Source organism: Malania oleifera, chromosome 3, assembly GCF_029873635.1.
Source record: "Malania oleifera isolate guangnan ecotype guangnan chromosome 3, ASM2987363v1, whole genome shotgun sequence".
Taxonomy (NCBI): domain Eukaryota; kingdom Viridiplantae; phylum Streptophyta; class Magnoliopsida; order Santalales; family Ximeniaceae; genus Malania; species Malania oleifera.
This window is the reverse complement of record NC_080419.1, coordinates 83,473,866-83,497,382: the sequence shown is the minus strand read 5'-3', so window position 1 is coordinate 83,497,382 and position 23,517 is coordinate 83,473,866. Positions and strand designations below refer to the sequence as shown.

At 34.1% G+C, this 23,517-nt stretch overlaps 1 protein-coding gene across 3 annotated transcripts in view; it reads right to left on the bottom strand.

Moving 5' to 3' along the window:
• Positions 1-21,045, bottom strand: part of LOC131150853 (uncharacterized) — a 33,929-nt gene extending 12,884 nt beyond the window's left edge. Inside the window, exons 1-6 of one of the 3 annotated variants that reach the window (XR_009135622.1) lie at positions 20,781-21,028; positions 12,765-12,892; positions 12,266-12,369; positions 12,060-12,147; positions 11,717-11,778; positions 11,000-11,114 (exon numbers count right to left, since the gene is read on the bottom strand). Coding sequence is in view for 2 of the 3 variants with exons in the window: in XM_058101890.1 (XP_057957873.1) it covers positions 11,058-11,114; positions 11,717-11,778; positions 12,060-12,147; positions 12,266-12,369; positions 12,765-12,892; positions 20,781-20,893 (552 nt within the window). In the remaining variant the exon portion in view is untranslated. Of the gene's footprint in view, positions 1-10,863; positions 11,115-11,716; positions 11,779-12,059; positions 12,148-12,265; positions 12,370-12,764; positions 12,893-20,780 lie in introns of those variants that run through there. The other 2 variants (XM_058101890.1, XM_058101889.1) reach the window with 2 other exon arrangements.
• Positions 21,046-23,517: the final 2,472 nt, after the last annotated feature.

The following is a 23,517-nucleotide window of genomic DNA, read 5'->3' as shown; positions in this document are numbered from 1 at the left end:
CAGCCCCTTACACTACTGCGTACCTTCCTTATCTCCTCAAATCTGCTCCATTTTGTGTGTTTCTCTCCATCATCTAGCTTAGATCTCCTCATTTGAAGCCTCCAAAGAAACGAAAACAGCTTCGAAGCTTCGATTTGTTGTGCTGTTCCCTCTTTCACTCTTCGTCTCTTTCGTACAGCTTCAATCTACTGATCTGAAGCTTCAAAATCCCCAAAATCAGCTTCGATTTTTGCCTTGAAGATGTTCTTCGCAGTTCACAGCCATCGCAGGTCAGCTGACTGGCAGTTCGTCTTGAAGGCGTTTGATTTTTCCCTTGAAGGTGTTTCGATTTTTCCCTCTTCGTCAATTCCTCTCCTTTGTCCAATGTAAGAACCCAAAAATCAGCTTCCAATCTTCGATTTGTCGCTTGAAGGAACTGTGCTCTGTAGGTCGCCTCCATTCGCAGGCTCACAGTCGCAGCTCCAAAAATAAGTTTTGAAGCCTTCGTTTCCCCCAAATTTTGGGGGCTTGCAGGTTGCAGCTCTCTCGCAGCTTTGGTGGGGACTCAGGACTCGGGAGTGGGTATGTTTCTTCAGTTCTTCTACTTCATTGGTTAATGTAATTGTAAATTACCAATTTATTCTAAATTAATAATTTAGTTTATTTTATAATTTCAGTTTATATTTATTATTTAATTAGTATGCAAATTTATAAATGATTATATAAGTAGAATTTATTAATTAAAATAAAAAATTAGTATAAAATTATTAAAACATAAAATTTATAAAGTTACTTAGAGAGTTAAGAGTACAGATTTAGTAAAAAATTATTAATTAATATTCTACATAATTATTTTTTTAAATACCTTGACTATTAATAATTTAATATTAGATCTAAAATTTATAATAAATCCAAATTTCTACACAATTAGTCAAGTCTCAAGTGACTCAAGTACACTACCATTTAAATAATTAAATTGTAAGATTTACAATTCCATATTTATTTTTTTAAATTGTAAATTGTAATATAAATTATTCGGTCTATTGACTCATTTTAAGTAACTTTATGTCTTTAATCAATTGATTCTTCATTTTAATTACATTTCTACATCTTTTTTACCCATTAAACTAATGCAAACTTTAAAAAAATATGCCTTTTTTTGTAAGCAGCGCACTAAAATTAATATAAAAATCATAATGCCTATTAAAAAGCATTTGTAGGTTGAATGAAGGTTGTCAAAATTCATTAAAAATCATGCATTAATGGATTTCATGCTTATTTTTTGATTTTGGCATGGTTGTGCATGCGTGAAAAAAATTCACAGCCGTTACGCCCGCTTCTCGTTACGTAACACCCACGTCTCTAGCGTCCCACGACACCCGCGACCGTTACGCGACGTTACCCGCTACCGCGATTTCAAACTATGGTAGTATTATACAAGGGACATCAAGGATTTAAATATTTTCATAGGAGAAGGGGCACATTGGCAAGGACAATATTTGTGCAATGATATATGGACAGCATGGATATAGATAAAAATGAGTTTGGTGATATTAATCTTAGACTTTGCAATGTCATATGATCTTTATTACAGTGAATAAATAGGCTTCGCAAAAAATCTTAAGAGACAATTTTTAGAAGATATGGACAGTATTATATAAGGGATATTAAGGATTGAGAAAATATTTATAAGAGAAGGGGAAAGGACAATTTTGTGCGATGATGATACATGGATGGCATGCATATAAATATAAGAGTCAAGTGATATTAATCTTAAGACTTTGCGATGTCCTATGATCTTTATTACAATGAATGCATGCTTTAAGAGAGAAGAAAAACTTAATAACCTTCAAGAGTGGATGAAATATTAACTAGGAGGGTAGATTGTTTATCATGTGAGGATTATAAAGTTACCCTAGGTGAAAGTTTAACTACACAACTAGAGTGCTAGTGTTAGATGTATGTATTAAAAAATGGAAGAGAAAGGAAACATAAATCCATGTAAGAGAACTTGGTGGAGGAACCTAAAGAGAGAGAAAAGGGGAAAAAATATAATAAAATTGAAAGATAAAATGATCAAGAAGGGTGATTAGACAATACGAGATGGTATAAACACAAACAATGTCTTGGAGTAGGATAACTAGCTCTATTAAAATGAAAGCAAAAGAGATTTTAAGTGAAGCTAGAAGAAGATTCTTGGCTAGTATAGAAAGTTGTTGGTGGCTTCCGAAAAGTTATAACAGAAAAAAGAATATGCTATAAAACAAAATATAGAAACATAAAAATTTTGAAAAATATAAAATGGCAAGAAAAGATGCAAAAGAAGGCTACTAGTGGAGCCAAACATAGAACATATAATAATTTATATGATAGATTAGATACAAAAGAAGCAAAAAGAGACATATTTGGGAGTCGAAGAAAGAAAAGAGCAATGACTTGGGTAATGTAAAATGTATAAAAAGGTGAGAATACTGGTTAAAGAAGAAGACATAAAAGAAAGATGATGAAACTACTTTGATAAGCTATTTAATATAAGCCAAGTAGAAGGCTTAAACTTAGAACTGAAAATTGACAAAAAAGCTAAAAAATTGACATGCATTCTCAAAATTAGAGTAAATGAAGTTAAGTTGAACCAGATGATATCCCAATTGAAGATTGGAAATGCCCAGGTGATGACAAATTATATGGTTAACTAGATCTTGTCCTGAAAAGGTGGCTAGGAGATTAGAGGGTTGGAGATTGGGGGTCATGCCACTCTCATCAATGCTTTTCTCTCAAATATTCCACTTTATTATCTCTCTTTATTTAGAGTTCCCTCTAGAGTTTCCAAGTCCTTAGAAAGGTTGATGCGTAATTTTCTTTGATTGGATCCGGGGGGAGGGTAGGCACGACCATCTTGTTAGCTTGGATTTGGTTTGCCAACCTAAATTGGAGGAATGCCTGGGTATTGAGAATGTGGTATCTAAGAACATCTCTCTTACAGGTAAATGGCTTTGGAAGTTCCCTCTAGAAACAAAATCCCTTTGGCATAACATGATAAAGATTAAGTATGGGATCAAACGGAATGGGTGGAAGACAAGGAGCAATGCCATTACTTCTAATGCTTGTCCCTATAAATTTGTCTCTCAAGTAGCCAATCAGTTCTTTCCTCTTTTATTCAGTTCAAAGTGCGTAATGGCAAAAGAGTCCATTTAAGGTAAGATAAGTGGGTGGGCGAGACGTCGTTGATGCTAAAGGTTCCTAATCTTTTTACTCTTTCTTCTCTTCATAATGCTCCTATTAGTTCTTTCAATTCTTCTAAGGAGGGTCCTTCTTCTTGGGATTTCCATTTTTTCAAAAATCTCAATGAAAGAGAGGTTGTTGAGCTCACTAACCTTATTTCCTTGTTGGACCAGCACACTCATTCTTCTAATGAGTATAAGAGAGTGTGGGTGGGGGAGATTCCTTAGGCATATTTACTTCTGAATCTTTTCTATCTCACCTTTTGAAAACCCATAGCACTAGCCTTTTTCCTTAGAACTGCTTATTTTGGATGGCTAAGGTGTCAAGGAGGATTCGAACTTTTGTCTAGATCGTGATCCCAGAAAAGATCAACACGCATGATATGCTTCAGAGGACAAGACCCTATATGGCTCTTAATCCTAATATGTGTTCCATGTGTCATGAAAATAATAAGTCAATTTCCCATCTCTTTGTGCGTTGCAAGGTGGCATCGCAGCTTTGGAATGCCCTTTTCTCTCTGCCAGGGAAAGTAGGTGGCTCCGAGAAAGGTGAAAGACTTGCTTTTGGTTAATTTCAGGGGTTTTTGGAAAGAATAGGAATGTAAGAGCTCTATAGTTTGCATCGGTTTTTCCCATCCTTTGAACCATGTGGATTGAAAGGAACACTAGGGATTTCAGAAGTCCATCGACCTACTTACGGCTTTTGTGGGATAGGGCGACTTTCCTAGCCTCCTTGTGGGTGCACTCTTTGGTTTCTTCAAGGGTCTTCTGCTGTCTGACCTGAGATTGGAAGGCAGCGCTCATGTAATGGAGTTTTGGATTGAATTTTTTTTTCCCTTGTTTGGTATTTTCCCCACCGTTTTTTGTTTTTTTTTTTTTTTCCCAGCTTTTCTAGTTGCCCGAGGACTCCTTGTCCTCCAATCATGTACTTCATTTCTCAGGTTTAATAAAATTGTCTTCTTTTTCTATCAAAAAATTTATTTAACACGATTATAAAAACTAGGAAAATTGCAACAAGTGGAGGAAAAACACTTTAATACCTATATAGATTAGATAAAAAAGAAGGGGAAAGAGATATATTTAAACTTGCTAGGGCTATAGAAAGTAAGAGTAAGGACTTAAGTAATGTAAAATGTATAAAAAGTAAGGATGATATTGTCTTGGTTAAGGAAGAAGACATAAAAGAAAGAGGGCGAAGTTACTTTAGTAAGTTGTTTAATGAAAACCAAATAGAAGAGACTAAAAATATGAGATTTTTTCGCAAGAGTAGAGTTAATGAAGTTAAGTTTGCAATAAAAAAGATAAAAAATGGAAAAGCTACAAGACCGAATAACTTACCAATTGAAGTTTGGAAATGCTTAGGTGATAACAGAATTATATGGTTAACTAATTTATTTAATACAATTACAAAAACTAAGAAAATGTCAGATGAATGGAGGAAAAGTACTTTAATACCTATATACAAAAATAAAGGAGATATTCAAAATTGTAATAACTATCATGGAATTAACCTTATAAATCATACGATGAAACTGTGGGAAAGGGTAATTGAACAAAGATTAAGGCTACAAACAAAGGTCATAGAAAATTAATTCAGTTTTATGCTTGAAGATCTACTACAAAAGGTATATATCTTTTAAGAAGATTAATGGAAAAGTTAGAGAGAAGAAGAGGGACTTGCGTATGGTATTTATTAACTTAGAGAAAGCGCATGATAAGGTACCTAAGGAAATACTGTAGTGGGTTTTAGAAAAAAATGGTGTATGTAGTAGGTATACTAATATCATTAAGGATATGTATGAAAGAGTAATGACTAGTGTAAGGACTATAGATGGAGAGACTAGAGAATTTCCAATCACAATAGGTGTACATCAAGGATCTGCTTTGAGCCCTCATCTTTTAGCTTTAGTGATGGATCAACTGACTAAGAGTATCCAAAATGAGGTTCCATGATACATGTTATTTGAAGAAGATATTGTATTGATTGGTAAAACTAGGGGCAAAGTAGAGGTTAAGTTAGATATGGAGAGAAGTTTTGGAATCTAGAGGCTTTAGGATAAGTAGAAATAAGATAAAATATATGAAATTTAGTTTCAGTAGTAGTAGGAGGAATATTAGAGACAAAGTAAAACTTGATGGTGAAGAAATAAATAGCACTTGTAGATATCATTACCTTGGATCTATTATGCAAACTGAGGAGAAATTGAAAAGGATGTAATGCATAGAGTTAAAGTTGGTTGGCTAAAATGGAGAAGTGTTTCAGGTGTGCTTTGTGATTGTAAAATTAAAATGCAAGTTTTATAGAACGGCTATAAGACCAGCTATGCCATATAGATCAGAATGTTAGGTGACGAAGCTTCACAATATCCAAAAAATAAAAATTACCAAGATAAGAATGCTTAGAAGGATGAGTGGTATAATACTAAAAGATAAATAAAGAAATGAACATATTTGTAATAAGTTAGGTGTAGCTCTTATAGAAGATAAGGGAGGAACGACTCAGATGGTTTGGGCACTTGTAACGTAGGCCACATAGTGCACCAATGAGAAAGAGTGAGTTAGTTACTATGAGGGATAATAAAAGGGGTAGGGGTAGACCTAAAATAACTTGGAATGAGATAGTGAGTAAGAATTTAATAGCCCTGAAATTGTAAAAAGAAATGGTCCATAATCGCATAAATTGGCGGAAAAGGATTCATGTAGTCGACCCTTACGGCTTGGTTTTGTTGTTATTGTGGTATACAAAAATTAAATGAGATATTCAAAATTATAAAAACTATAGTGAAATTAAACTTATAAGTCGTACAATGGAATTGCGGGAAAGGGCAACTAAACAAAGACTAATGTTAGACACGAGGGTCTCAAAAAAGTTTAATATCATTTAAGAAGATTAATGGAAAAGATTAAGGAAATTAAACTTGCATATGTTTTTTATTGACCAAGAGAACTATAATAGGGTACCTAGCGAAGTTGTGGGTTTTAGAGGGGGGAAAAAATGGGAATACGTAGTAGATGTACTGATGTCATTAAAATATGTACAATAGAGCAGTACCTAGTGTCAAGAGTTAGATCTACAAGTGAAGAATTTAGGGAATTTCCAATCATAATCGGTGTACATCAAGAATAAATGGATGAACTAACTACGAGTATCTAAAATAAGGGTCTATGGTGTATGTTGTTTGCATATGATATTGTCTTGATTCATGAAAAGAGAGATGGAGTAGCATCTAAATTAAAATTATGGAGAAAAGCTTTAGAATATAGAGGTTTTAGGATAAGTAGAAATAAGGAAGAATATATTAAATGTAATTTCAATCATGGTAGGGGAAATATTGGAGAAAAAATTAAAGTTGATGATCAACTAAGTAATAGCACTACCAGAATTCGACACGATGGACCTATTATGCATGTTGAAGAAGAAATCAAAGATGTTATACACATAGTTAAGGCAGTGTAGGTAAAATGGAGAAGTGCTTCAGGTGTATTGTACGATCGTAGAATACCCTTACAGCTATAAAAGCAAAGTTTTATAGGACTGCTATAAGACCACCTATGTTAGATGAATAAGAATGTTGGGCAACTAAGAAACAACATTTCAAAAAAGCAAAAGTTACTAAAATGAGAATGCTAAGGTGGATGAGTGGTATAACGTGAAAAGATAAATTAAGGAATCAACATATTCATAGTAAGTTAGGCATAGAACCTGTAAAAGATAAGGGTAGGGCGTCTGAAATGATTTGGGCATCTGTGACATAAGCTACACAGTGCATCAGTGAGGATTAAGCTAGTTACCATTAGTGGTAATAGGAGTAAGGATAGACCTCAAATAACTAGGAATGAGATAGTAAGTAACAATTTGATAACCCTTAAATTTTCGGAGGCAATTGCTTGCAATTGTGTAAATTAGTGGAAAGGATTCACGTAACTACCCCCACCCTGTGGAGCTTGGTTTGTTTTTGTTGTTTTTATTGTTGTTGTTGTATTGCAATGAGCTAGTTTGATGATTGATCAAGAACTTTGCAAGCACCCTAATCTCTTTCATCTATATTTCTCTCTCATGTAGGATTTGTCTCCTCACTCTCATATAGATTTTTCTTAATGTGCTATCTTCTCTTTCCTGGAATTTCCGACATCAATCGATATCAAAGCCTCATGCCTTCACTTTCTTCCACGCATAAATCACTCCATTTCTTGCATCACTGTAATCCCTTGCTGTCACTCTCTACCATTGTCTCCCACAAGCACAGAGCCCTTTCAACCCAAGGCCCCAAATAGATAAAGACAAAACAGGATTAAATAAGATATTGCTGTAATTTTCTAAATTAATGAAAGAGATGAGAAACAGAAAGATGAAAGTGTAGTTGCTGCTTCCGAGCCTTTAGTTGTCAAAGGATACCAACATACCATCACCAACCAGTACCAACACCATCTCTTTCCCTCATCACTGGAATTACCTTGCCAGCACCAATTTCTTCACACCGAGGCATTGAGGTGCTTTGTCCCAGACATTCCAGCAATGCGAACAACCAAGCCTGATGTCCTTTTGTTATCACAACCCTTCTACCATCTCCTAAAGCCCCACGCATACCAGCACCATTGCGACAGCACCTAATTGTTACCAGCTCCAGAAACATTAAGCCTTCTTCATGGCTCAGGTTTTCAATTGGAATATTCATTTGCTTTCCCATGTATGTGCACATCATGGCAGTTTAGGATTCATATTACTTTTTGTAAGTTCATTTTATTACACATCACAGCCAACAAAAACAGCATTGAATCCACCAACACAAGACTTAACCACTTAGCCCTTGCACACCGTGATTTTAAATAGCAGTCGCAACTGTTACATAAGAGTTTCACACAATAGATTTTTACAGCCTCAGTTCCATCACACACTAATAGCAATGGGGGCAAATCCCAGCCATAGGAGTTGCTACAACAGTTCCTAAAGCTTTGCTCCCAAATCGCTTATAAACCTGAATTTGGGGAGCTGAAACTGAAAGTATCCAATGATCCTCAAAAACATGTACCAAACATAAACAATCAACTATCCACTAAATGGCTTCATAATATTGCAGGAAAAAAAAAATTAAACTTATCATGGTTGGAATAAATTTTCTGTCCTGGAAGCAGCAGAATAGGTGGGAAAATTTTCCACTGCACTAGTACGAGGCATGTGGGCTAGTGGCAATGGTTTTCTGGATCACATGGTGATGATTCCAATGGTGGTTGCACAGTGAAGCGAAACATAACAGGAAATACATGATTTCAAAGGGGTGGACAGGAAAATAGGTCACTGGAACGTCTGATAGCATGCGTGGGGAGGAAACATGTCCATTTCCAATGGCAGTGGGAGGATGGCATTTCGGAAAAATTTTGCAGCGAAATGGAGTATGGAGTTTGAATAAACAAGGCAGCGATCGCAATTTTCTGGTAACTTACAGGATGATGAGCAATAGCAAGAAGAAGAAGAAGAAGAAGAAGAAGAATAAGAAGAAGAAGAAGAAGAAGAGAGCTGAGAGGGAGATGAAAGAGAGACTTTTTAGCCAGTTTCAAACATAAATTATAATTGCCCCATATTTATACCCTACAATTAACTAAAACACAAAATAATGTATAAATAAGTACCCCAAATAGGCAGCCCTTCATAATAACACAAAGCATTTGACACTTAGCCAATGCACATTTGGCCTCCTAATTTGTCTTCAATTACACTTGCAGGTTCTAGAGTTCTTTCGCTGCCAATTCCACCAAGTAAGATGAGATAAAGGCCGTGTCACATGATGTGTTTCTGACTTCTTTAGTGGATAGGTAGCCCCACTTCAAATGCTATTTGGATCCCAAAGAATGGTCCTTGTACACTTGATGATATCTTACAGGATACTTGCAGTCCAACTCTCTAAAGTCGGGTCCCTTTCAACTTGTGAAGTATGACAAGAGAATGCTCATGCCACCCTACATTTTTATGAAAGGTTTAGGAAACTAGGAATTCTGTTTTGATTCGTACCAATTAATTGTTTTGGGACTTCTATTACTATTGAGGTTATTTTATAATTTTTAATTAGTTAAGTTTTAGATTTTCTTACTTGCCTATAAATATGGGCTTAAATGCACAACGAATTACATTGATGATTGATTGAGAACCTGTACTCTAATCTCCATAGTTCCTCTTCGTCTGTCATGTCTAAATCTGTATTCTCTCGCCTGCTTTTTCCCTTCTTCTTCCCCCTTCTGCTTTGTCACATTTCCCTCTCCTCTCCTTCCCAATCATACATCATCTGATGGGGATCAGCATGCCCTACCTATGTCATTTTCAGATGTTGTGAAACGTGGACAGCCTCTCAATGTCCACATTTCCTTTTCCGGCATGATAACACGTGGACGACCTCCCGATGTCCACATTGGTTGATAATTGTTTGTAGATTTTGAATGGATTATTTGAAGACTTGTTTTAAAGACTTTTCAGTGTGAGAAAGACCTGAGCAGAGATGCCGAAGCAAGTTCAAGACCCATGTGGGCCCCACACGGCTACATTGGGCCCACGCGAATTGGGCCTCCCTTTGACTTTTGTTTGTATTTAATTCGTAAACATGCAATACAACTTGCTTGCATGTGTATGTTCAAAAATTGTGTGAGCATGTCTAGTGAGTTGGAGTGTTAGTAAGTTGTGCTTAGTATTTATTGTGTCTAGAAAGTTGGAGCATTTATTTTGTTAGTAACTTGTAAGAGTAATTAATGTGTCTAGTAAGTTGGCGTCTTTATTATTTGTGTCTCCCATGCTTGTGAGGGAATTGTTAGTTGTTTAATGTCTTTGTCCCCCCATGCTAGCTAAGCTTATTAATGCTTTGTCCCCCCATGCTAGCTATATATATACCCCTTCATTGTAAGAACTATGTGTAGAGAGAAAAGTATTGTTATTGAATTAAAAAGGTTTTTCCTTTGTGAAGCTTGTTAAGCTTTGTCCAATCCTTGTAATTGTGTAGTGAGAGGCTACGTCATTCTCCTCGGAGATCAGGTGGTGAGAGACCACTATTCTGTCCAACAACTCCATCCCTATCCCACTTTCACGACTTACCTCCATCACCCACACGGCCACCACCAAGTTACACCCAAGGCCAACAATCCACCATTCCATTGCAGCATACATATTACATTTCAAAGTTTGCACGAAGGACTTCAAGAGAGTTCTATCTTGTGTAGAATATCGTCAAGTCAACCATCATTTTGATTGGTAAATTCAGCATTCATTGGATTATTACATACAGCAGTTCCACTTCCCCACCATTACATTGCTGCATTTGTCTCGGTGTTCTAAAGCTTGTTCCAAGGAATTTTCTGGCATGGTCTAAGACTTGTGTTGAACAACCTCAAGTCATCCAAAAAATTCTCTTCGTAGTACTTGTGTTTAAATCCTTGCTATATATTGTAGACCCTTGCTTATATTGAAGCCTTTGCTGGAAATCTGAAATACCATCTTTGATAAGCCCTTTGAATCCATAGATTGCAATATTGATACTTGCTAGTTTAAAATCAATTGTGAGAATATTGTTTGCTAACAATAGAACTTAAATTCTTGAAATTTTGAATAACATATTTGTTGCATATAACTTGATTCCTTTGTGAAAGAACTCTTGGGACTTATTTCTGACAGCATCATACACCGTTTAAAAATTCAACAACATGTGAAATGAAGCTTGATTTATTGTGTTTATGTTTAGTTAATTGAGTTCTTAAATCAAAGTGTCTTGAGCGTATGTGCTTGTGTGAGGGTTGAAACCGCAGGACTGGGCCACCCTTACCTGTCCTACATCATCATCCTAAGTACAAAAGTGAAGAATTGAAAATTTCACAAACTAGTTATGGAGGCTTTTGACATTCTAAAAGAGAATTCCTCGAGCTTCTTCGCTTCAGCCACTGAAAAAAAAAATGATTATTATCACATTTTTTTGTTAACTATTATAATAATTATAAATCTGAACAGGTATTGTTCAGGAAGAATATAAACTCGTTTCAAGACATCATAATCTTTTGAATTGAGAGCATCAACAGGCTCAAAGACATTGTAGAATTTCCCAGCTTTTATTTTAGCAAAATATCAGAATTTAAACAGCTCACACAACATAGATTCATGAAATATTTTCAAAGATCCCATCATTGTTGGACTGACAAACAGGAAAATGTCAAAGATCTGTCACAGGATGCAAGCACATACCCATTACAATGGTCAAACATGGTGCTTCATCTTAAAATAACTTTTGAAGACCAATTCACCAGTAAGCAGGATATCTCTTAATATGTTACTTATCTTTCTCTCAGTGGGCATACTGTTGAACCAAAAAAGGCTCAGTTACAGCATCACGAGATGCCTGTTTATTTGTGAACAGCTAGAATAATCTTTAAATGATCTTGATCACAAGTCACACATCTTTTTTGGTTCAATAGTACGTCTCTTGACCTTTGACACTTATCTCTCAGTGGCCAATAAAATTATATCTATATCAGATAAACATGCTCACTTTATCTCTGAGCTGAAGTTTTCTCTCTGCTCTTTCTGCAGCATTAACTGCTTCCCGCTCAGCTGAAAATACATATTAAACAAGGTGACTTGTGATTATCAAGGCGAAATTTGAGAAATTAGTGTAAAATACTGCATAACATTAACACAGAAGGACAAGCATAGAAGAGGAAAAAAATTGAATAGTGAAACAAAAAAATTATAAAAGATGGTAAGAGAAAAATAACAAAGGACAAAAATTTTGCAAGATTCCTATTCAATGAAGAGAGAAGATCCCCATTTTCCAAATTAAATGCCAAAGGCAATCGTATTTTGTATCACAGGAAGCCAAATTGTCACAGTACCTTTCAAATCTGGTTTTCTTTCCACTTTTGTCCTATTCAATCTATTAACTATTTCATTAATCCGCTTCTCCACTTTGACTGTGCGGACCTACAGTAAGCACCAATATCAGATAAAGATCTGCACCAACAAGCAGGCTCAACTCAAAAACAAATATAAAAAATTGCCCCAAATATTACAATACACATAGCTAAACAAAGGAGCTCACCATCTTTGGACTGTAAAAACCGACTTGGCCAACATCCATGGAAGCAGTTTTCTTCAAATTGTGCCAGGGAGTATAAACTACATCAACATTATTCACCTTGTTGCCTGTCATGTAATCAACCAACGTCAAACATGCAATCATATTGCTAATTCATCAGCACAATCTTATCCAAAATAATCAGGGAAAAGTGGGGTACTTGAATCAGAGAAAATGGTTTACAGTCATGAACTGCTATAGAACATAAAAAATTGAGAATATATGGGTTACAGACATTGACTTCCATAGAACATAAAAAAAAAAAATGAGTATTTTAAGCAGGTTCACTTAAAAATGCTGTTGATAGGACCTTAATATTAAGTTACTAACTACTAAAGTAGCATCTTCCATATCTATAAGGTAGAACCTCCCCACTGAACTGTAGAACTTTATACATGCAAATGTGTAAACAATATATAAATTGTAATATGCCAAAAAGAAAATGCATAAATTAAATTCTTGCCTTGAATGGAATTTGCTTTAACAAGCTGAGCACAATCCTCCAGTAAGCCTTCCGGTATATCATCAATCGTCTGACCTTTGTGCAGTCTTAAATACACATGGGCTGAAGACATCTTGTCCACGTGGAACCTACAAATAAGACACATATCAAGAATGCTCCAAGTCAATAATAATAATAAAGGAAGTAATTAAATTAAGTCAGCATGTGGACTTCAGGATCCTCAAATATATGGGATCGTTCGGAACCACTTATAGAAAAGTACTTTTCTAGAAAAGTACTTATCTAAAACTAGTCTAAGATTACTTATTATCAATACTTCTTCACATAAGTACTTTTTTCAGAAAAATATTTTCTTAGAAAATATTTATTTTCTTTTAAAAAAAAAAAGTAGTTCAGAAAAGTGTGTTTTTTGAATAAGTACTTATTCAAGTGTAAACCAAACACTACTTCTTGACACAAGTATTTATAAAAAGTATCTACTTTTTAAGATGTTCCAAACAGGGACATAACTCCCTCCCTCCTTCCCACACCCCCCCCCCCCCAAAAAAAAAAAAAAACAGAAATAAAATCCCCCAAAAAAAATAAAACAACAAACAAAATAAATAAACAAAAAGCAAGTCATAAGCATCTCTGATCAAGAGCATTCAGAACCTGCTTATCGACAGAAACAGCCCACAATCAAGTTGTAAAACCTAGTTCGTAAACACCTAGCTGCGAAAAACCAGCCAAAACATAGACATTCACAAATATGTACAGAAAAGCTTGTCAAATTATTATCTACACGCACAGGACACAAGAAGAAAAAAGTAGTTCCAATAAATAGAAGATTTTCTATTCACATGTCTTCCTGTTAAGGACCTTAAAGAACTTCAAATTTTTGCAACTCTTTCAAATCATATGACGATAAGGTTAAGCCATCCAAGAGACAAATTTCACATATATTTGACTGCACAAAATTAGCAATAGTTGGGATGTTTAATACTGTAAAAATTTGCTTTCATGGTTAAGAAATTGTTTCATGAAAGTTCTATGAAATCAAAAATCAATTCCAAATTCACCATCATGTAAAGCTACCAGACAGTGGAATTAGAAATTAGGGCCTCCAGTTCCAATCCCAAATGCCTCGTTTACAAACAAACGATAGTCTTTAAAGTAATTGGCCATCCACACTAGGCCTATCCAAAGAATTAGCAAATTTTACAATCTCATAATGCTCTGCTCTGAAGATAGACTTCGCCGATCATAGAAGCTACAGGACGGGCAGGGATAGACCTACAATAACTTGGGTAGAGGTAGTGAATAGGGACCGGGCTTATTGCCCTAGATCATATGGAATGGCAGTCATAGCTGATTCCACTTCCCAGGACTCAAGGCTTGGTGGTTGTAGGTGTTGTCGTTCTTCTTATAATCCATCACTATGTTCATTTTGTTGACGTCCATGATGCCAGTAGGTGTAAAAATCCATCATACAGTTCCTCGTTAACACAGAGAACCAGCAAACTGAACAAATTAGACTGTTTCAAAATTAGGCTCTAGATTTGAGTAGTATTTCCCTCCTTGTCATTACCAAATCCCCTGAAACATCAGTAAGAAAAAATCTCAAAAGGAGAACAAATCCACTCCTTCCCAAAGATACCTAATAATTTATTCCAAATACCCCAAAAAACAAGTGTTTATCTCTCCACTCCCATAACACTGCACATGCACAACTAGAGAACACTTCATAAGGTCTTCTCCTCTGTATAACAAGAACAATTCACTGCTATTGATCTTTCCAGATGGCATTCAAGCACTTAAAATTAATAACGTAATGGATACAAAAAGGAATTGAGATTATGGAAATACAAATAAGTAATAGATCACAAAGGTTTTTTTTCATTGATTTGAACAAGCTACCCACCCCCCTCCCCAAATGCAGCAAGGCTGCGTTTTTCTTGGGATGGCGCGGGGGCTTTCTTCATCCTAAATGCCTAGATCCAAATGATCCATTTGATAAGATTTCCAGAACCATATCATTTCACATACTCCAATAAGCTTTTTTGTAATATTTTCTTTCCCTGGTTCAACAGCAGAATTACCTTTTTAACATTTTATTGTAGTTTTACATTTTTTTGCACAACTTCTTTATGCATGTGTGTTTGTCTAATCCTAAAATTGATAAAGATTTTGGCTGCTTGCAAAGCAGCTAAGTCTAAAAAATAGTCATCTTCTTATCATGGGTAGAATCAATTGTGCCTTCATTGCCAAATGTCAACTTGCTACCTCAGCTGCAAGAAGCATTACTCTAGTTCCATCAGTAAGGTGCTTTTGAATCAGATGAGGCAAGATTTGGTAGGATCTTATTTTCAGAAAAAGAAAGAAAATTTCTCAATTAATTCTTTCTAACTGCTTAAATATTGAGGGTTTAGTTTAAACATTACAACAATAGCAAGATTAATAACCTTTGATGGGTTTAAATCATTTCAAAATTAGATTCACATAAGCTGAGAGGGAAGGGGCAAGGAGGATCCAGGAAACATCATATTCCTAAGTCCCAATATATACTCCATAATAGGAAAACTAATAAAAAGAAAAGGAAATTTCATTGGGGAAGGAAAGCAATACAAGCCTCATCATCCTTCATAACAAAACAGAGATAAAATAAATGAGCAGAAAAACTGAAGAAATTTAAGGTGTTAAGTCAACAGGGCATGATAGTTCCTCTAAAAACTGTGTCCCTTTGTAATCAATGGAAGAGAAATTCTGAAAAGAAAAAACAATAAATAACAGTGTTTCATATACTTCTTGGCGAAGAAGAATGAAAGAGCAGATATAGAGTAAAAGGACCAAATTGGCTCAATTGGTTAAATTAGGAGGGGACTTGTGAACTCAAACTCCAGGCAAATAGAAAAATAAACAATAAACAATTTTGGTTCTAGTAATAGAAGATATAATAATAAGCATACACATACTCTCAATAATTAAAGCCACTCTAGAGCATTTGGATCTCCCAAAGGAGAAACTAAGAACCAGGAGAATGTGGTGTTTTGAAAAAGATAGAATCTTTTCTGTGATCCTATAAGCATGACTCCAGATAGTAGAATCATGTCTACCAAAAATAAATTCATAAATATGTCTTGAAAGCACCTTTGGCAGGATATCGCCAACCTTCTGGAAGCTCCATTTGAGCAATTTCTATCAAATTTTTGAAAACTGAAGTCAATTTTAACAGTATAATTGGGAGACTTTTTTTATAAGAATAAATTTGACAAGATCATATTTGAATTAATATTAAGACCTAGTTTCAAATCTCAAGGATCATGATCATTTAACTTGTACTAATCAAATCAATTCAGGGATCCAAATATTCAGGGCAAATGCATGAATTGGATTTTATCACGTATCCACAGTTTTTTACAATTTGATTCACTTCACCTACTAGCATTATTCAGCAAACAGTTTTTTTGGCTACATTAAGGGATGTCACAGTAGCTAAAACCTGTGGAGACTCTAAAAACAGGCTAGAACCTTTATAAGTAATGAGGAATTGGCCTAAATTGAGAATGAAAGGACCCTTGAGAATTGGGAGCTGCTTGCATCCATAACTGGGGCTCTCTCCCTCTCCCTATCTCACAGCCATGGGGAGGACCTTCAGGTGTGTGCTTTGGATTAATACTTGTTCTTTGACAAGAACAGAAAAGAGAAAGCAATTAAGGATGAAGAGAGAGATTGAATTACTTGAGGATGACCATTGCATTTGATGAAAAACTGGAAGCGATGACCATTGTACATAGCAATGACAAGGATATTAGTATTGAGCTCGAGAGGATTCTCTTGATTGAGATTTGGACTTAAAGAGGGTTTTTGAATTTTATAGAATCCCAACCACATTACATGGGATCACCATGGTACCTAGATAGCCAAATATATGCTACTCCAAATTTCCAGGAAATTAGGGCTTTCCTGTATTAAAACAATTAATTATACAATTGAATTGGATTCAGTTTCCTCACAAATAGTTTTTCCTTTCTCCTCCTCCTTCCTCTTCTTGCCATTCTCTCTCTTTTTGCTCTCCTCTCCTCTCCTCTGTATTCTCTATCCACTCACCCATATTATCTGTACTCACTTTTATTTCTGTTTCTTCTCTCTCCCCTTCCTCACTCTCAATATATATTCTTTTTTTTATCAAAAGAACAAGCACTGATTGCCTTGCTTCTTCATATCAAATCTTAGTTCTGTCGCTTTCATCCTTTTCCTTACATAACCATCCTTCAAAGGATGACATGGAGAATTATTTTAGTTGTTACGGATTGTCTGACAACCAAAGCTTAAATTTTTTTATATCAGTGCTTTTGGTTTGGAAAAGCAATGTTTGCAAAGGGGCATAAAGTAATTACAGGCAACCTACTACCACTTAGCATCAAATGCAAGAGAAATATACCCCACATGCTGATTGGAGATGATCAGTAAAACAATTGTTGAACCCTTTTTCCGAATTCAATGACCTCATATTTAGGTATGAAATTTAAGAGTACAAGACTTATGGTCATGTTCAAAAAAAATTAAAACACATAAATTAAGAGGCAATTGCTTCACAAAACCAAGACTCCTATCACTTTGATGCGTACCATATGACTTTGGACGCATGGTCTTAAATTTCCACAAAACTATCGAAATTTCCGATTTCCGTCACCTTTGAAATCGAAATGGCAGTCAATTTCCGTCTTGCATAATTTCTGTCGAAATCTCAACGAATCATCCGAAATTTATCGAAACCTCGAAATTTTAGCAAAATTTGTCGAAATTTATCGAAACCTCGAGAGTGAAGTGAAATTTCTCTTTTAATTTATTTTATTTATTTTATTGAAGCAAAAGGTTATCACAAGTGCTTTTGAAATTATATGAAAAAATAAACTTATAGTAATATTTTATTTAACCATTCATGTCTAAATTATCAATATTTGTATAATAAATAATATTTAAATGATTTATGAATTTCATTTGCATTAACTGAATATGTTTAATTTACATTATCTTACAAACATGTTTGATACACATACTATTTTACAACTTTTCCACCTCATACTAAACATAGATGTATTTAATTTGTAATATATTAGTCTTAAAACTTATATTTTTATGTTTGTTAACCATTTCTAAAGTTTCACAAAGAATTTCATGCTTTACTACTAGTTTCTGTTATTTTTTTCAAATCCAAATCGAAATCGAACTTTCCGTCAAAATTTTCGTACTTTTGGAGCTTCGAAATTTGAGTCGAAATCGAAATTTAAGACCTTGATCACAAGAAAATCACCTCATATATCATGTCAGAGGTTTCATCAGCAAAGAGTATGTTTTAATTAAGTGGTCAAGAGATGGCCATGATCTTGCCCAAAATCTTCTTGACGTGACTCTGCCTTCTTGATGATGAGTACTTCACTTTTCTAAGTCCTTGTCTGAGTTATTGCACAATTGAGTAAAACGACTATTTTAATTTCATATTTTTAGAGCAGTCTCATGATACTCTGATGGACAACCACCACAACAATGGTAACCTACACCCATTATATGTCCAGCATAAAGGGTAAAGTTCTTTTCAAGAGAAAACCCTGGTATTGTCTTTAGCAGCCTAAGGAACAGCTGATATTTCTTCTAGTTGACAGATAGAACCCACCTCTAGATGAGATTGATTCTAAAAACTTTAACGAACTACAAGATGAGTTAGCAAGTATCAGGTTGAGATAGCTGCCAACTACTCAATTTTTGAACCACAATCACTTGTATGAAGTACAAATAAGACTCCTTAATCATTTAACCTATTGCCAAGACCTTGAGATGGTTTGTCCTCCATCCATTGAATAAGTGCTCTAATCACTTGAACATTAGTCAAATGCAGATCTACTTGATATCATTAGATTAGGACATTAAACTGATTTCTCGTTTGGGGTACTTATTACTTTATCGGTGGACACTGGGGCATCCTATGTTCCTTATTAGTGATTTCGGTAGGTCACATACTACTTCAACTAGTGGAGCTCCTACAATGTGTCGTCAGTGTCATCACATATAACACATGGTATAGATGATGTGAAAACTTTTAGGTGATTGCTTCTTCAGTTAGAGATTATATTTGCTACTTTGAATGCAATACATATTCATGCCATTTCTTCTGTTTGTTAGCATGTTCTATTTTGCTACTGCACCATTTCAAGACTCGAGTTTTGAGTTTTTCTGCACAAGGAGTTTGATGGAGGACAACTCTTGGTGCTCGTGGATAATTTTAGGCACGAATATTCTCTATGCAAATTTACAATTTAGAGATGTTTCAATTTTAGATATGATAATATTTTATGATTTTCAGTTAACTTGAGTTATTTTCACATTATAGGTAGCTTGTGTTTCTTTTAAATTGTTGGTTTGGATCTTCAAATCATTCCTGCAGGAGATCCAAACCCAATTTTTTCGGATCTTTCAATAAAAAGATTCACTCTCCTCATAAAAAATATGAGGTAAAACCAATAAAGATTCTCTTTAAATTAGTTTATTATATGAACTACATTTGTTTCATTCTAGGAATAAGTCATTTTTAGTTAAGAATTATCTTTTCAAAGCTATTGTAGAATTTGTTGCCAAATTTCATGATCCACAACTTAAAATAGGCTTCGAATTCATAATTTAATTTGCGATCTTACAACCATATTCGTGATTTTCACACATCATATTTGAAATCAGCAATTCCATCTTTGGCACATACGAGATGTTGTCAATTTTTTAACCATACCTGTAGTAGAAGACTTCATTGAATTTATCAAAAGTTAGGTATATGTTCTGCAAAATGCTTACAAACCTTAGGGTCTCATCGGTATCATTTATGTTTTTTTTCCCCCTTGATGCATAGCGATTATGAAAATGTGTTCGTTTGTTGCTAGCTTTCAAAACTGAAAAATCAAATTTTATGATTTTCAGGCTTTCGCAACCAGAGTACTTTAGTAAACAAAAATTCCCAGCCTCAGTTGCTAGAAGATTGGAGGGAATACAGAGAAGATTTCTTTGGGGAAGCTTAGGGAAGGAATGAGTTTAAATATCTCCTCGTTAGATGGAAAATGGTTAAACAACATATATGTTCGGAAGGTTTAGTGCTGAAATCCCTCCTCACTTTCAAAGGTTCACGAAGGAGAAAGACCACTTTTGGTGGAACATTATTGTTTAAATATGGGTTCATAAACACGCAATAGTAGGGGTCCCAACAGAGTGGGAGTTTAGAAATTCATTAGGAAAGGATGGGATGATTCTTTCCAATTTGCGATATTTCAAGTGAAAAATGGGGCCAAAGTTTACTTCTGGCATGATGTGTGGCGTGAGAACGGTAATTTTTAGAGCTGCCTTTCCTTCAATCTACAGCTTGGCTTGTGACAAAAATGCCCTTATCATTCATCATCTTCAAATCTAGGAATTTTTTAAAATATTTTTACTACGAATGTGGCAGATTGGAAACATCATGCACTCTCTAATTTTTCAGAAATCTCTATAATTTCCATTACCAATACTCCCCGACAAACCAAAATCACCTTAGGACCAAAATGGTGTTTTCACTGTTAAATCTTTCAACAATAAGCTCTCCTTTTTATTTTGCACTACCTTTCAAAAAACATTAGATTTAAGTTTTTATTTTGTTTCTTCCATGTTTCTCATTTTTTCATGCAAAACATGCAATTGGAAAATGAAACACATTGAATCAAAACAGGAAGAGAAACAACAAAAATCAAGGACAACATTTAAATAAGAAAGATTCAATCTTCTCCCTAACAAAATAATTTAGCAGTAAAAAAACCATCGAAACAGAAGAAAAAGACTCAACCCAGCCCAATTCGACAATTAAATTTCGTCAGGCCAATCTTTCAATTTTCCGGCAGCTAAACCACACAAACAAACAATTAAAAAAAATTCCCCAGTTTCTTCCATTTTCCACCGCTTTCTGGGGAAACAAACGAAGGAAAACAAAGTGAATCGAGATAGGAGAAAGGGTGAGAATAGTACCAAATGTCTTCCGGGAAACCGTACTTGATAAGCTCCTCGTTCTCGAACTTGTCGAGACCCATGAAGATGGTGTAGTCGCCAGCGTCTGGTCGGGCTTTGAAGTAGAACACCATTGTCGTCACGTTGGCTCTGGGCTTCCAAAGACGCGGAATGACAAGAACGACTCGTTAGGGTTAGGAAAACTGGAGAGAAGAAAATGAGAGTTGCACAACAGGGTAAAAGTTGGAAGGCATAAAGGCTAAAGCACGAAAAATCCATCGGTCTCTCCGTCTATGGAAAATAATAATATAAATAATTAATTAATTTTTTTATCGTAAAAAAAAAAAACCACATCTCCTATTTACTACAGGAGAAAAAAAATTTACACTGGGTAATATCAGCTCCATATTTATAATCTCCATATTTATACTCTTTACTATTATAAAGGTCCAATATTTTATGTCATTTTTTAAAAATATTAAATTTATTCTTATAACTATTAATAATTATTCGAAAATACCCTTTTAATTAATTATAATTCCTAATAAATATTCATAATTATATCAAAAAGATTCTTATAACTATCTATAATTATCTCTTTTCTTTTGATTTTTTATTATTTTTAATAATTATTTTAAAAAATTAAAAAATAGAAAGTAGCACACACGTTTATCATAGTATACTTATCTACATTCACACAACTACATTGTACCTATATTTTTTCCATTCTTCACTCCTTTTTACAACCTAAAAACTCTAATATGGGGATCTTATGCTTTATATATTAAAATGTAGATATAAAAAATTCTCCAATATGTTGTAAAACGTATATATTATACAGGATGACTATCTTGAAAATAGGCTATAACTTTTGATATGCCCACATAATGGTTTATTATAGAATTGATCTTTAGGATGTAAATATAATTTTTGTCTATATAAGGACATGTTTTACAATCAAAATGGACATATAAAGATAATTAACAACATTTAGTTCCTAAAAAATTAGACGGCTAAATTTCTATAACTCCAAATTTATTTACTTTAATCTTTTTTATATTTCTCTCTTTATGTATTTACAACACGTTATCAGCACGATTAAGTTTCTAATGATATAGTAGAATCTTTTAAGTTTCGTTGGTATTATTCCAATGTAAGAATCTTATTTTTTTTAACATTTGTTATTTATATAACTTTAGTTTTAACTATATCTCTTATCTTAAGTACATGTCCTAAATGTTTTTATGTTAGAATATATGTGAGAATAACATTTCCATTTTAATATTTACCTAATTTTGAATTTTTATTTGTTTTTCAAAGTGACTTTATGATGTTAAACCTCACAAATCTTGAATTTGTTGCCTTTGATATTTTTGGAAATAAATTATCTATCATGAGTACTTGATGTTGAGATTCACCTTAATGCTATGAATCTTGGTAGTATAATTAAAGAAAGAAATCAAGAATTGAAAATTGAGTATCTTACTATTAAGGGCTCATTAGTCTTTTGGAACAACTTGAATGAGAGATATGAACACCAAAAAACGATAATTCTTCCAAAAGCTTGATATGATACACTTGCAATTGCATGATTTTAAAATTATAAGTAAATATAATTCAACCTTATCTAAAATTAGCTCTCAATTGAAGTTATGTAGAGAAAAATTACTGATGATGATATGTTAGAAAAAACATCTTCGACTTTTCATGTCTTGAATATGCTCATGCGGCAGCAATATCGAGAGCGTAAATTTACAAAATATTTTGAACTAATTTCTTGTTTACTAGTGGCTGAACAAACTAATTAGCTTTTATTAAAAAATTATCAATCTCGTCCAACTGGCTCAACACCATTCCCTGGAGTGAAAGTGGCTTTTTCTCAAGGTCGTGGACGAGGTCGCGACGATAAAAGGGGTCGTGGTAGGAAAAATTGTTGAACCCGTGATGATCATCCTTCAAAGTTTGAAAGCAAAGGTACTAAAAAGACTCAAAGGAAATGGGCAAAGAATAAAGAAAGTTCTAAACAAAATAATAAAGTGCAAAATAATGACAATATTTGCTATAGGTGTGGAACAAAAGGTCATTAGTCTCAAATATGTCACACTCCTAAACACCAAGATGATCTTTACAAGGCATCGTCAAAAGGAAAAGGAAAAAATGCTAAAGTGAATTTGTCTAAACTCATTGATGCTAAGTATGAGTCTCCTTTGGATGTTGATTTTGATGTTTTTGATTTTTTAAGGATCCTAGTGGCAAAATTGATCATTTGATTAGGGATGGAAATGTCTACTATTAAATTATCTTCATGTTTATGTTATTTTGAAAAAAAATTAACTTATGTATTTTTTTTATTAAAAGTTTTACATATAATATGCTTGGTAATATTTTGTTATCTTTCCTAATTCTTAAATTTAATTTTCCATTTACTAGATCATACAAAATAAACTTGATAAAATGGAGGATAACATGTGTTTGGTGGACAGTGTCACGACTCACACAATTTGTTGTGTTAAAAAAAATTTCTTATAATTAACATTAGTTGAAATTAATGTTAATACAATATCTGGTTCTACAAGTATAATAGAGGGTTCTGGAAGAGTTCACATTGTGTTTCCAAATGGAACAAATTTGTATATTGATAGTGTATTGTATTCTAGTAGATCCCGAATAAATCTACTAAGTTTTAAAGGTATACTTCACAATGGATATCATGTTGAAACAAAAAATGAAGGAGATATGGAATATCTTTTAATTAAAT